This window comes from Falco rusticolus, chromosome 2, assembly GCF_015220075.1.
Source record: "Falco rusticolus isolate bFalRus1 chromosome 2, bFalRus1.pri, whole genome shotgun sequence".
NCBI classification, from domain to species: Eukaryota; Metazoa; Chordata; class Aves; order Falconiformes; family Falconidae; genus Falco; species Falco rusticolus.
This window is the reverse complement of record NC_051188.1, coordinates 23,467,761-23,480,753: the sequence shown is the minus strand read 5'-3', so window position 1 is coordinate 23,480,753 and position 12,993 is coordinate 23,467,761. Positions and strand designations below refer to the sequence as shown.

The following is a 12,993-nucleotide window of genomic DNA, read 5'->3' as shown; positions in this document are numbered from 1 at the left end:
ACAGAGCACAACTGCTATCAGTTGCTATCCAGGGGAGTTACACCCTGGTTCTCTTTTTCCTTCTCTGTAGGTATTTCAGTTGCTGCTTACAGACTGGAAATGACTCTGATGTAACATGGCATGTCCCAGGATGACAGCGTGCTGGGTTAAATGAGAGCAGCTGCCATTGCTGCCCTACTCCCCGAGCACTGAGTGGTTTTTACAATGTGCAACAGATGAGCAAAACTCATTTCACACCGGGCTGGGAAGGTGAGGGAAAGGGAGATGTCACTAAAGGACAGATCCTCCCACACAAACCCAGGCTGAGCCACAGCCCAGCCTTCCCAGCCCTGGCACCTTGCATTTGGGGGAGCAAGTCTCACGGGAACTGGGGGGCCGGTGTCATGTGGCCTCACAAAGGGACCATCTGCTTCTGACATGACAAATAGACTCTTCCCCTTGCAGATCCTACTCTTCCTCCTGACCCTTGGCCACAGATTCACAGACAAATCACAGCCACCTCACTCAGGTTAAGGATCCTCTGACTAGGAAGCATATCCAGGAGGAGGTGGCACACAGGCTTTGGCTCCCAAACTCTCATGAACACAGATAATGCAAATTTTAAACTTGACATCTGATTGTCTTCCATTCATCTAGGGTTTTGTGTATCTTCATACCTCCTCTGAACTCATTTCAAAAGCCATTTGCCTGATAGCAAAGGAGCAGGTAATTCTGACATTTAATTTCCATTAGTTCGAAGGGAAACAGCTGGTGTTCAAAACCTCTTTATTCCAGGAGTCTAAGTGTTGCAGCTGAAAAGTGCTTATATTTATAATTTATAACGGCGGGTGTCTTGAATGTAGAATGATTGCTTGTCATGTTTTCTAGCCTTGGTATTTCTACCAAAATACATGTGCAAATCTTACTGCATAAAATAACAAGTCCCTCAGCATTTATAGAGGCCACATTCCTCCTCAGGGCTGGGAAAGGAAAATCACTTTCCTATTTCACTGCACGCTGGTTTCAGATAGGTGCGATACTTCACAGCAGTGCTGGGGGTAAAGGTGGACGGTGTTATCCGAACCTAAATATTTTGCCTGGGTCCAGAAGGGTGCAGGTCCTTAGGCTGTTTTACACAATGCTCCATCACTGCTATTGCTTCAGCAGCGGTTTTATCTACCAACAGAGGCTTCCTTAAAAATATATTTTGACTTTCCTGAACAGTGGATTATATCTCAGTTTCATTGATTTGTACAGCAGAATCCTGCAGTTTCTGTTGAAGCTAACGAAGACTGTGTGCTTTCAAAACCAAGCACATTCAGCACCTCAATCATAATTCTGAATTAGAGCTATTGCCTAAACCACTAAATGTACATACTGCTTGCATCAACCCTGGCTAGTCCAGCCCTGTTTTACTGATTCATCCAGGTATTTGCATCAGTGAGTCTGACATGGTGAATTTACACATGAGAAATCAGGAATTTCTGACCAACACCCATGCTGTTTAACTGCACTGGTTATTTTTAAATTAATGAGACATTACTAACTAAAATGACCAAGACAAGTCAGAACTACAGCTTGGTTATAGTCAAAATAACATGCTCCGTAGACTTTCCCTGTATTTCTTCACAGAATCACCTATGATTGCTGCTGTCAAATAAATGACTGTTTCATTCTTTACCTGCAGAAAGCTTGGTACAACATGTACAATATTGTACAACATACAGATTCATCCGACAGTGAGACCAGAATAACCTTCCTATAGTGCAGGCAGGCTGCTTATCTCCAGTAGCACCCACAGCCCCAGCTTGCACTGCTTTAGAGACAGCAAAGAACTGCACTAATGAGAAATGCTCTCATGCACATGGCATTTCACCTCGTCCACAGATCTGAAAAATGGGTTGCTTCACAAAATTTAAATTTATAATTTTGTTCCAAGGGAAAACAGACTACCCAACAATTTTTGAATTACACTAAAAACCATAAATATTCACCTTCTATATGAATGGATACATACCAGGATATGTACTGCTGATGAATTTTTTCACATGTTGCTGGGGAGCAATACCTGCACATGTTCATCTTTTTGTCCATCTCTGCTGGGATTCCTTCTACCTGGGTATGTTGCATCTCAGGGTTGCATGGAGGGGATACCTCCAACAAGCGTGACAGATCACCAGCTACCCCTGTTGCTCCTAAGCAGCCTCTGCTCAGCATCTCAGTGTTTCCCAGAGTGGTGGCTTGCTCAGGAAGAGGTGGCCCGTGATGGTTCCTCTCCAGCACACATGCCTACTGGACCATTAAGCAAAGGACTATCCCACACCATCTTTCCCTTCTTTGAGAAAGAAAGCACATACATATCTATGGCTAATCTGCCTTCTGAAGCAGTACAGCTCAGCTGAGACCTCAGACTGCTTTTCTGAAGCATTTGGGATTCTTACCAAAACTGTCTCCATGGACTATCAGGACCCAGGTTTGTGCGGAGGAGGTATTAACTGCTGCATGCACAAGAGCAATGGCAAGGGCAGGCAGCACAGTGATCTCCTGTTACTGAACAGGCTGCTCTGGGACTCCCAAACAGGCAGTCAGTCATATCCTTGGCAAAGTTCTCTAGCAAAGCCACCAGTGATTTGTATCCACCTCAGCTGTACAAACATGGTGTAATGGAAGCAGAGCTGCTCTTTACCTCCAGCCCTGTATGTCCCTTTCCTTCCCATGTCACCACCACCTACAAAAGCACTCATGAAAATGAGCAAACCCAACCTGCTAGAAAGAGGTAGGGCTTTCAAATGAAAGGAGGGTATTCAATGGAAAGCTTCATATGTGCCCTGCCTAAAGAATGTACCACTGGCAACCACTCCTCTGTAAGAGCTGTGGAAATGCAGAGGATGGATGAAGGCAGGCATCAGGGAATAACTAGAAACACTGTTTTGCTATTGCTGCAGTATCCTTTGGCTGTGGGGACAATAAAGCTCTCTATGAAATGATGATCAGCCAAAAAATTTCAGAGGGGCACAGCAGGGAGCACAAGCTGTTGGGCATCAGAAAAGGGCTGTGCTCAGCTTTTCTGCGGTAGGTTGTCACAGGCAAGGTGAACACGAAGCACAGGGAGGATCTGCAGTTCTACTTGCCTTGCAGGGGTTTGGCCTGTGCTCCCCCTTTGCAAACCAAGTCACCCTCCCACCACACGGCACAATCTCTGCTTAGTGTATGACCCAGCAATTGGGGTCCCCCATGCAAAGAAATCTGAGAGGTTCCCCCTGTTCGCAGCTCTAGTCATCAGTGGTTCCAACAACTTTTGATGCTCAGGGTGTCCCCTGTGCCAGTGGTCCTCCCTCCAGGTGCCCTTCCTCCTCTCTATTTGCCCTGGAGTAGATGAACTCAACATCACACCCATTCTGGGGAGATTTAAGCCCAGAAGAGCTCAGAACTGGCTGCAGCCAGTGCAAAAGCCTATCTTCTCTGTCAAGAGTTGCAATGTCTTTACACCATCCCTGTCTTTCCTGTCTAGATCAGAAACCAAAGAGGGTAAGCGGTGCATGCAGATACACAGAGAATACTGAATGGGACACATTGCTTTTGTTGTCTTTCAACCAGGAAGAGACCTTAGAGATATTAATAAGCAAGTTCTGAGCTTCATATCCTTAAATTTGCAGCTGAACTGCCAAACATGCAAACGTACGTAAGTGAGCAATGCATTCCCAGGCACCATGCACCACAGAGGTCCCAAGTTCCCACTTCTCATCACACTGTGCTTTCTCCTTGGAAGTGGTGGTACATAGTCTGAAAACGGAAGCTATGGATTTATGAAGAACAATTTGTCTAGTAAAGATAATGTGTGGTGATGGTCCCATCTCCACAACAAAGAGGTAGAATCACAGTTATCTGCAAAGCCACAAAACCCCTTGACACTGGGCTTCAGAAAAGACTTCATCACACGTATGCACGTTCCCCAGGATTAGGGCACAGAGAATAACTGTGTAAAGTGAGAAAAACACTTTGTTACTTTGCCTGTACTACTTACCAGTTTCATCCCTGATCTTTGCAAGCTCTTCTTCTAACTCCTTTATTTTCTCAAAGGTGTTTTCATTCTGTTTGAGGAAAAAGAGAGAAACACGTATAGTCCCCAGGTTTATCCCTGATAAGCACTTTCACATGTTCATTTAGTAAAGCAGATTAGATTGATTCCTCAGATTTTTTTGGGGGGGGTAGGGTGGTGAGGTGGTGGTGGGATTATAATGAACCCATTCCATTTTCAGATCAGGCTTAGGAGCCATGACTCACTGGCTACAAATACCTGGTATCTCTATAAATACAGGTACACACACTCATGTACAGGACAGCACAGAATACTCTATTTACTCATATGGGTCTAAAAGGACATTTTTATTTTTTTATCATTTTTTGTTCTATCTGTGTACCATATATGGCTGGACTGCATGTACAAGATGGTTTTCTTAATTCTGTGAAAACACTTGCATCTATTGATGCCTGCATTTAACCACCTCTAAACATAGCGATATGGTCATGCAGTCAAATTTGCCAAGCAGATTACTGTACTTACACCGTTCTAGGCATGGTGGACATACCCATAGAAACACCACTGATGGCCTAATGTTCATGCCTATTTACACATTTATTTCTGGTATTTTATTGTCTGTAAAGAAAAAGAGCTCTTTTCCTCAACTGTCTCAAAAGAAATCCGAATATTTAAGGAATTAAAACAGATGAGTTGGCCAAAGGAAAATTTAAACATATTTACATTAACAATGCTAAGGTGTTATTACTAAAATGCAAGGACTTTGACAGCAGGTATCTTTTGAGTGCTGTGCAAACTGACAGAGAAAAGCCTCAATAAAATCTATTGGAGTTTGGTTTAGTACAATAAATCCCAGCATAATGATTCGAAGCATAAGGGCACTTTAAATTGGAATGTGTCCTGAATCACATCAGGAAGAAGACAAAGAACATACCATGCTGGGAAGATCATTAAAGATTAGGAAAACTAGATCAGCCTACTATAAATTTGTCCCAGGTTAGAAAAGGCCAAGAATCTTTAAAGGACACTACAAAAACCCTAATATTTAAGAGAAAAAGCAGTGTAGTGGCAAATGGAATTATAAGCAGTCCTAGAAAGTAAATCTTTCAGTCATAATCAAGCAAGGCTAATAACAATCTAGGGCATAGAAAAGATTAGTTCAGCAGTAAGATACACAGCAGATAGGATAGCAGATTAGTTTTGTCTTACCAAAATGTAAATGGAAAAAATAAATATTTCAAAGCTTAATGTTTCTCTTTATTTTTCTGGCATCTAATTTTAAACTGTTAAGAGAAGTAACACAAAAGCTTTATTTTTGCTAATACCAGGAAACCAGAATCTGGAATTTAAATTAATCCTTTACACACTGCTGTTTTGGGATGGTTTCTATCAGATCCAAGGGAGACACTTTCTGGAAAGTTTTGCTGTAAATAGAGTGATAAAGTGAGCTCAGTTGAGATCCTTGGGTGCTTAAGGAGACCCAGGCGATGTGGGAATCTTTTTAACTCAGTTATGGGAAGAAGCCAGGCACGCAAGGCTGGGCTCCTCCAAACAGTCAGCTCCGTACTCTGCTGAGTAATGCACAGGGTGTTGTGTGCCAGGACTGCAGAGTCCCCAGCCCTGACCAACTGCATTAGGCTCAGAATAAAATGCAGTGGATTGTTCTGTTGCTTTTTGTTGGGGTTTTATTATTATTATTATTATTAAGTAATTAAAAAAAAAAAAAAAGGTGTGGATGAATATAGCCTCGTATGTTAAAAAAACATAGCCCTTCACACAGATTCCCAAACCAGCCATCTTACAGAGATAAGGTTTCCCCTTTTGGAGAATATCACTGCATCTGCCCGTACCGTCTGTTTAACTCACTGGAGTAATTTTAAGAAGTGTTCTTGACAGATTGCCAGGACTGTTGCCCTTGAAGGTGTGTGCACAGGGATATACTGGATATGGGGCTTGCAGAAGGAAAGCACCCACTCAAATTACCAGCTCCTACTACTTGAAACAAAACCCATTTAAAGCAAGAGAGCTCTGTACAGATCATTGCCAGCACCTACAGATGAGCAGAACTCAGTGGGATTGTTACTATTCTACTTACATAAAGAATTAAAAGAGAGTAAAAAAATTACAACCTAGGAAAAAGAAGTTGTTAAAATGTTGATCCTCCATAAGAAATATTACAGAATCCTTTTTTTACATTATGTTTTATCTTAGATAAGGTTTGTCCTACCCTTGAGGACACTTGGTGGGGAGACTCTCTCCAAAAGAGTGGAGAATCACTATGGTACCAGCTTAAAAATGCTATCCTAGAACCCAAACTTCAGCATGGACACCACCCCACCAGGAGAGCGGACCTCCTGGCTGTCTCCCACTATGCTGGGGCCATGGTTTCCAGAGCAGCCTCTGGGGCTATCTCGAGCAGCTGGTGTTGGCACAGCTTAGGTGGCTTCCCTGTCACTTGCTTGTCCTGCCAATACTTCTTGCATTGTATTTTATTTTGGTTAGAGCTTTCGGACTGCTCTTTGGGACCTTGTATTTATGTTTCCTGGGAGGTCAGATGTGCAAGGGTTGCCCTCAGTGCCAAGGTCTCAAGTAGTCCCTCTTTCTCAGAGGGTTCTTTTAGAGAGCAACAGCACATGAGTCCTTATCTTTCTCTTCTGCAAAAGAGGCAAGGTGTAGTTTTGGCTAATCATCATACCAGCCTTATGGTCTCCTGGGTGCATGGTGAACTTATAAATTCCTGACATTTTGTGTTATTGCAACCTGTTTTGTCAGCGTAACACAGTTGGTTTGGACTGCCCATGTTCCTGCTACCAGTGTAAAACATGACATTAACACAAAATGAAAAAGCCCCTCTTGTTATCATCAATGTGGCTCTGCAGATAACCAGCACTTCAGTGTCAGCGCAGCCAGGAAATTGGGAATGCCAGAACTTAGGGAAAAAAGCATTACAGCAGAGCAAAACTGGATCTGACAGAGAATGTAAAGCTCTCAGGTCCAATGCTGAGATTCATATAGATCCAATGTCAAAAAATCAAAGCAGTTAGGAAATTCAGAAACGCATGAGGAAAAATCCCCCAAAACAAAGCTGTAAGAAACCAAATTAACAGGATATCCCATTGAATTAAGATTTGTTAAAATTTATCTCAACAAAATACTTGAAAGAGAAGACAGGGTAAGCAGGAACCTTTCCTGCCCTCCCAGAAGTTTTGTTTCTAACAGACTCAGCATATCAAAGGATCTCAGTAGGTGTCCTTTACTAGGCCACCAGTTAGAGTCAAGCCATTGAGGGTTAGTGACTAAGGGCCAAATCCAACCTAGGTTTAAAAAGGCTCAGCAGCCATGCTAGTGACACAGCTGTTTCTAGTGGGTGAAAAGGTCAGAGACACTGTAAGAAGATTGTGCAGATATGCAGCATTTCAGTGAGGCAGTTCAAGCAAGGGAGAAAAAAACCTGCTTCAATGTGATTTGGGGTTAATTTTTTCTGGCCAAAATGTGAAAACAAAACAGTGGGGTTTGTGCCCACTGTTGTATTTATTTTTCAGGTACTTTTAATGGATGCTGGAATTCATTGTTGCTTGGAAAACTGATGAGAGAGGTCTTCCATTGGCTGCATTCCAAGAAATTACTCTGATACTGAAGTAATTTTCGTAAAAATAAAATTACACTCATGATGGAGATGAAGGAAACTTTCTTACTCATACCTATAATCTACCATACAATGATTAAGTCCCATGTCTGGAATATGTCCCATCTCCTCAGACAGAAAATAAATAAAACAGAACAAGTAGAATAGTATGTTTGCTCTGTGCTTAATATTCAACTGCTCTGTTGAATAGAAGACACAGTAGCAAGTCTTTTTCCTATCATCAGCTTTATAGCATACAGACCTCCCAATATTTCTTTCGTGAAAGGCTCAATGTCAGATTGCATTTCAGCAAGTGAAACAGACAACAAAATGCACTGATGTATTCTCCATTCAACTCAACACTCCCTGAGGACAGACTGAGGTATGATGACTTGTATTGGTGCAACATCCAAGCAGCTCCAGAAGAACTAGCAGGTAGTCAGGTAGGTAGGCAGAGAGGTAGGAAGGAAGGAGGAATTAATCTAATTAAATAACAGTTAACTTAGCAGTGGAGTTCAGGAAACATCTGCACGGTTTAGATATAATTGCATATGAGGACCTGGAAAAATAACTTGGTAAAAGATGCCATGACACAGGCCTGAGGATGGGCAAGATGCTGGTCTTGTCTGAACAGATTAAGAAGGGAAGTAGTGATGAAGACTTGGGGCTGGAGGCTGAACAGGGCTTTGAGCAACCTGATCTAGTTGAAGATGTCCCTCCTTATTGTCGGGGCGAGGCTGGACTAGATGACCTTTAAAGTTGCCTTCCAACCCAAAGGGTTCTATGAAGGGCTCTGCTTTAGTTGCATGGAGCTTCAGCCAACAGGTAGACATCCTCAATGAGACACTGTCAGGGAGACAGGTCAAGATTTTGCTTTGGACCAGGAATAACTGTGGGATGGGGAGGCAGAGTTGAGGTTTTCCTTACAACATCTCTCCTCTGAGAAATGCAAAGTACCTGAGAGATACTAATTCATTAGACATACTAATTAGTTAAACCTCCAGGTACTTTTTAACAATAGGTAAGTAATAGTAGATCCACTGCAAAAATGGGTCAAATCAAGCAAGGAACATCAGAAAATTGCCCAGACCCACATAGGAAGTCAACTGCAGCTAGGAAGTAAACACAGGAGCCTGGAGTTAGCTCCCCAACTTGACGTGTCTCTCCTCCCTGCCAACTTACATGCTTGCATATACTCTGAGGTCCAAATATATGTACAGTATCTCCACAAACACTTCCCAATTCTCTATGATACCTCCTAAAACTATGCACTGCACACAGATTCTCTGTGGCACTTATTATTAAAACTGCTCCTTCAGAATAGCTTTTCTGTATCCAATGCATTCCAAACTAAAAAAAACCGCAAACAACCCAAACCCAAAAACAAACAAAAAAAAACCCCCAAAACAAAACCAGAAAAAAAAAAACCACACAAAAAACTTGACCTGCAAATGGTGCTTGGTTACTGTTGTGCTTTATTCAGACTTCCCTGGGGCAAGGCCTTATATTATCACTGGAAAGAGAATCATATACATTGGAAATTCTCTTGTATGAATAAATATCTCAGACAATACGTGTAGAAACAATAACTGAATCCCACTGCAGCTGAGGAAGCTGGTGAAGAGTGCAGAGAACAAGTCTTGTGAGGAGCAGCTGAGGGAACATTGTTTAGCCTGGAGACAAGGAGGCTGAGAGGAGACCTTATCGCTCCTTACAACTACCTGTGTAGCAAGGTGGGCGTTGGTTACCTCTCCCAAGTAACAAGGGATAGGACAAGAGGAAACGGCCTCAAATTGCCCCAGGGGAGGTTTAGATTGGATATGAGGAAAAATTTCTTCACTGAAAGGATTGTCAAGCTTCCCAGGGAAGCTGTGGAGCCACCATCTCTGGAAGCATTTAAAAGACATGTAGATGTGGTGCTTATGGACATGGTTTAGTGGTGGACTTTGCAGTGTTAATGGTTGGACTCGATGATCTTTAAGGTCATCTCAAACCTAAATGATTTTATGATTCTATGCTGTTCAAAATAACCTAGTGTCTTCCTTCAAAAAAGAGGTGGTTTATACTGCTGTTTCAATTGTACTGGTTATCAGGTAATCCAACCTCATAGCAGTAAGTTTACAAGCATCTAGATATCCCCCAGTGACTGTACTTTAACAAGTTTTATATTAAGCTATACATTTTCTCTTAACCTGGTTAGCAGCATATCTCAAGCTATATTTGAACATATTTTTAGGTGAATGGGAGATACTATCAGCTTTTCATTAGACAGAGTATATGAGTATTTTAAAAAGCCAAACTCTAACAGAATATAATGCACAAGCCTGTGTTTCTGCCAAGATATTTTCTATTAAGCAAATTAAATGCATATGTTCATTCTCTCCCTCTTCTGTGCATACTTAAAATCCAGGCAAATTTCCAGAAGAATAGCGCAAAAAGCAATGTGTTAGAAATGTCCCACAACTTATCTCACACATGCTGTTCTGCTACCTGTAGCTATGTACTTACCTCTGCACTCACATTTGTTACACAACACATTTTGGTGCCTGGGAATTTGATTTAGATTCACCCTGACACAAGAAAACAAGTAGTTTTACCTTGTTTCACTTCCTCTAGACTGGAAAATCAATCCCGTCAGAAAGGCTAGGTGAAACCTTGGGACACTAGAGGGTGAATAATCTCTCTTCAAACTTTAAAACTCTATGCAAGTTTCCTTTATAATTTGTACCCCACCTGGTTATTAAAAACATATGAAAAGCATAGCAAGGAATCAAGCTGACTGTTACTACGGAAGGTGCCAGCAGTTCCTCCTCGGTTCGAGAAAATCCAAGCCTTACATTTAGACTGCAGGACACAATTATATAAGGCACCGCAGTGCATGTGAAAGCGACAGCGAGACCCGTCCCCGGCGAACCGGAGTTCAGCACACTGCGAGCCGCGCATCACTCCCCTCCCCGCCACCCCGGGATGCACACACCCCCCCGACGCCAGCCGGCAGCTGCAGCACGGGCTCGCTGACGGTACCGGCGACCTTCCTGCCTTCCCCTAAGGCATAAAAAAAGGCAAAAATACCGTCTTGTCCTCGCCCCCCGCGCGGGCAAAACACTTGGAGACGCATTTTCCCATCCTGACGGGACCGCGACCAGCCGCACCGCCACCCGCCGCACCGCCCGCGGCCCCGCAGGGAGGCAGGTGAGCCCCGGGACGTGCCGCTACCAGCGGGGGTTGTCGCGCAGCCCCTCCGAAGGCCGAGCCCGGCCGCCCGGCGACGCATCAGCCACACACGCGGCCGAGGTGCCATCTACTGCGTGTCTGCGCGGGCGTGGGAGCCGGGTGGCAAATCCACAGGGCCAGCACACCTCTTCACACAGCAAAACACTTCGGACACTTTGAAAACTCGTTTGCGATTACGTTCGGTCACAATTAACCCTCCTTGGTTCTCACGAGCCTTGTCTCCATTTAAAGGTGCAGTGGTCTTTAGTCTCACTGCGCATGTTGGGGGGTGGGGGGTGGGGATTTGTTAGTAGGGGGCTCTCTTTGCTCGAGGGTGGATCTGTTGGTGTGCTGAAGAGGGCAGGTCCCGCATAGTTCAAGTAATTCTCTGTTTGGTCCATTAATCATTTGGTTCTCCTTGAGATTATCTTATGCCCCAGCTTGACCCATGTGGTCTTATTCCCTCTCCCAAGGCCGTCTTGTGCAACCGTTGGTAACATCCTCTGTCCTCCAGTCTCTCTCCTGTTCTTCACCACAGACATTCACATCACTTCCCTACGTTGCAATTTAAATAACAGAGTGCCCTTCCATTAATCATGTTATCTGCAAGCCGGTCAACTACACATTCTGTAGCTATTCAGTAGACAACTAACTCAATTGTCACAGGCTGTGAAGAAAATTTAGAGCTTAAATATACATGTTAAAACGCATGCATGTTGAGTGGGATTTTTACTTTGGTTTGGTTTGGGGTTTCGGGTTTAATTGCTTGTTGGTGGTGTTCTGAAACTTTATTGAAAGTGCTGGCAGGCTGAGCAAGAGTAGAGAATAAGAGTCTGACACAAACCGGGAACTTAACTGAGTATTTAAAAGTGATTTAATACAAACTTTTGCTGGAGTTCCTTGTTGCTTCCTACTGTTTTCCAAATCACTTCGTGCACTACCAGTCACAGGAGAAAATACAATTATACAGAAATGCCTGTCTAGAGGGGCACAGACCTAAGCATTTCATTTTTCCTACTGGAAGACAGAGCAACTCAGCATTAAGGTCAATGCAGTTTTTCTGTGTGTTTGGTCACGATTTGGCTTTCAGGAAAATAATGCTTTGAGGTATGATTTAATGAAATAATGATTTCAACAGCGTAGGCATTTGCAGTAGAAATACCAACTTGGCTGTAAGTCATTGAACTGTTTTGCCTCTTTCCAGAGTTACCTTTATTGTAAGTTGTTAGAGGGAAATATATCATGCCAGAGATAACAGCCCGGGAGAGAGAGGTGAGGCTGCTGCAGCTCCATGCCCCAGGTCCAGCCAAAAAAGTGTATTTGCAGTGGGCACATGCATACAGACTGGGCATATACACCACATATATGAATACATGCAGGTTAGGGTAAGAGTTATGCAGTGTATATACATATATACGTAGCCAAAACCATACCCCAGCCCTTGAGGATTACAAATGTCTCTTAAGTTCGCTGCAGAGGTCTGTGCTTTTACAAACACGGGTAGGCACCGAGGTCCAGAGGGTAGCGATCTTCCTCGGGATTTAAACAAGCGACCTCAAGAAAAGCCCTTGCCGAGAGAGGAGGGCGACTCGGGATGCTGGGGGGCCACCCGGGAGCCGGGGGACACTCCTCACGGGCTGCAGACAGTCCGGCAACCGGTGTCATGGGCTGCAGCGACCCAACCTGAAATCCCTCGGGGAAAGCAGACGGCTCGAAACCGGTCCCCGTCCCCACGTCCCGCCCCGCGGGCCGGCGTCCCCCGCGGCCGTCCGCCGAGCCGCGGTGCGCTCGCTCCGGGGGTGCGCGCCGGCAGAGCCGCGCAGAGCCGCGCAGCCGCCGTGCCCGGGCCGCAGACCCCGCAGGATAGCCGGGGAGGGCTCCAGCGCGGCAGAGCCGCCGTCCGGGGCCACGACGGCCGCACTGCCCATCACCCTGCCCTGGGGCGGCTTTGGGACCGGGGCGGGCGAGCAGCCGCGCCGGCAGCGAGGCGGGCGATGTTCGAGTTGAAGGCACCATCCGAGCGGCTGCGGAGGAGGGGAACGACAGTGACCAAAGGCTGTGAACGCGGCATGAATATGCCAGTCAGCCAGAGCCGCCTCCCGCGGATCATGTCGGATTTCAGCGCGTTTGGGGCTTT

General features: G+C 44.6%; 1 protein-coding gene across 1 annotated transcript in view; it reads right to left on the bottom strand.

Moving 5' to 3' along the window:
* MTUS2 (microtubule associated scaffold protein 2) overlaps positions 1–12,993 on the bottom strand; it is a 315,607-nt gene that overhangs the window by 23,641 nt on the left and 278,973 nt on the right. The window contains exon 9 of the mRNA XM_037378188.1: positions 4,004–4,070. Coding sequence (XP_037234085.1) covers positions 4,004–4,070 — 67 coding nt within the window. The remainder of the gene's footprint in view (positions 1–4,003; positions 4,071–12,993) is intronic.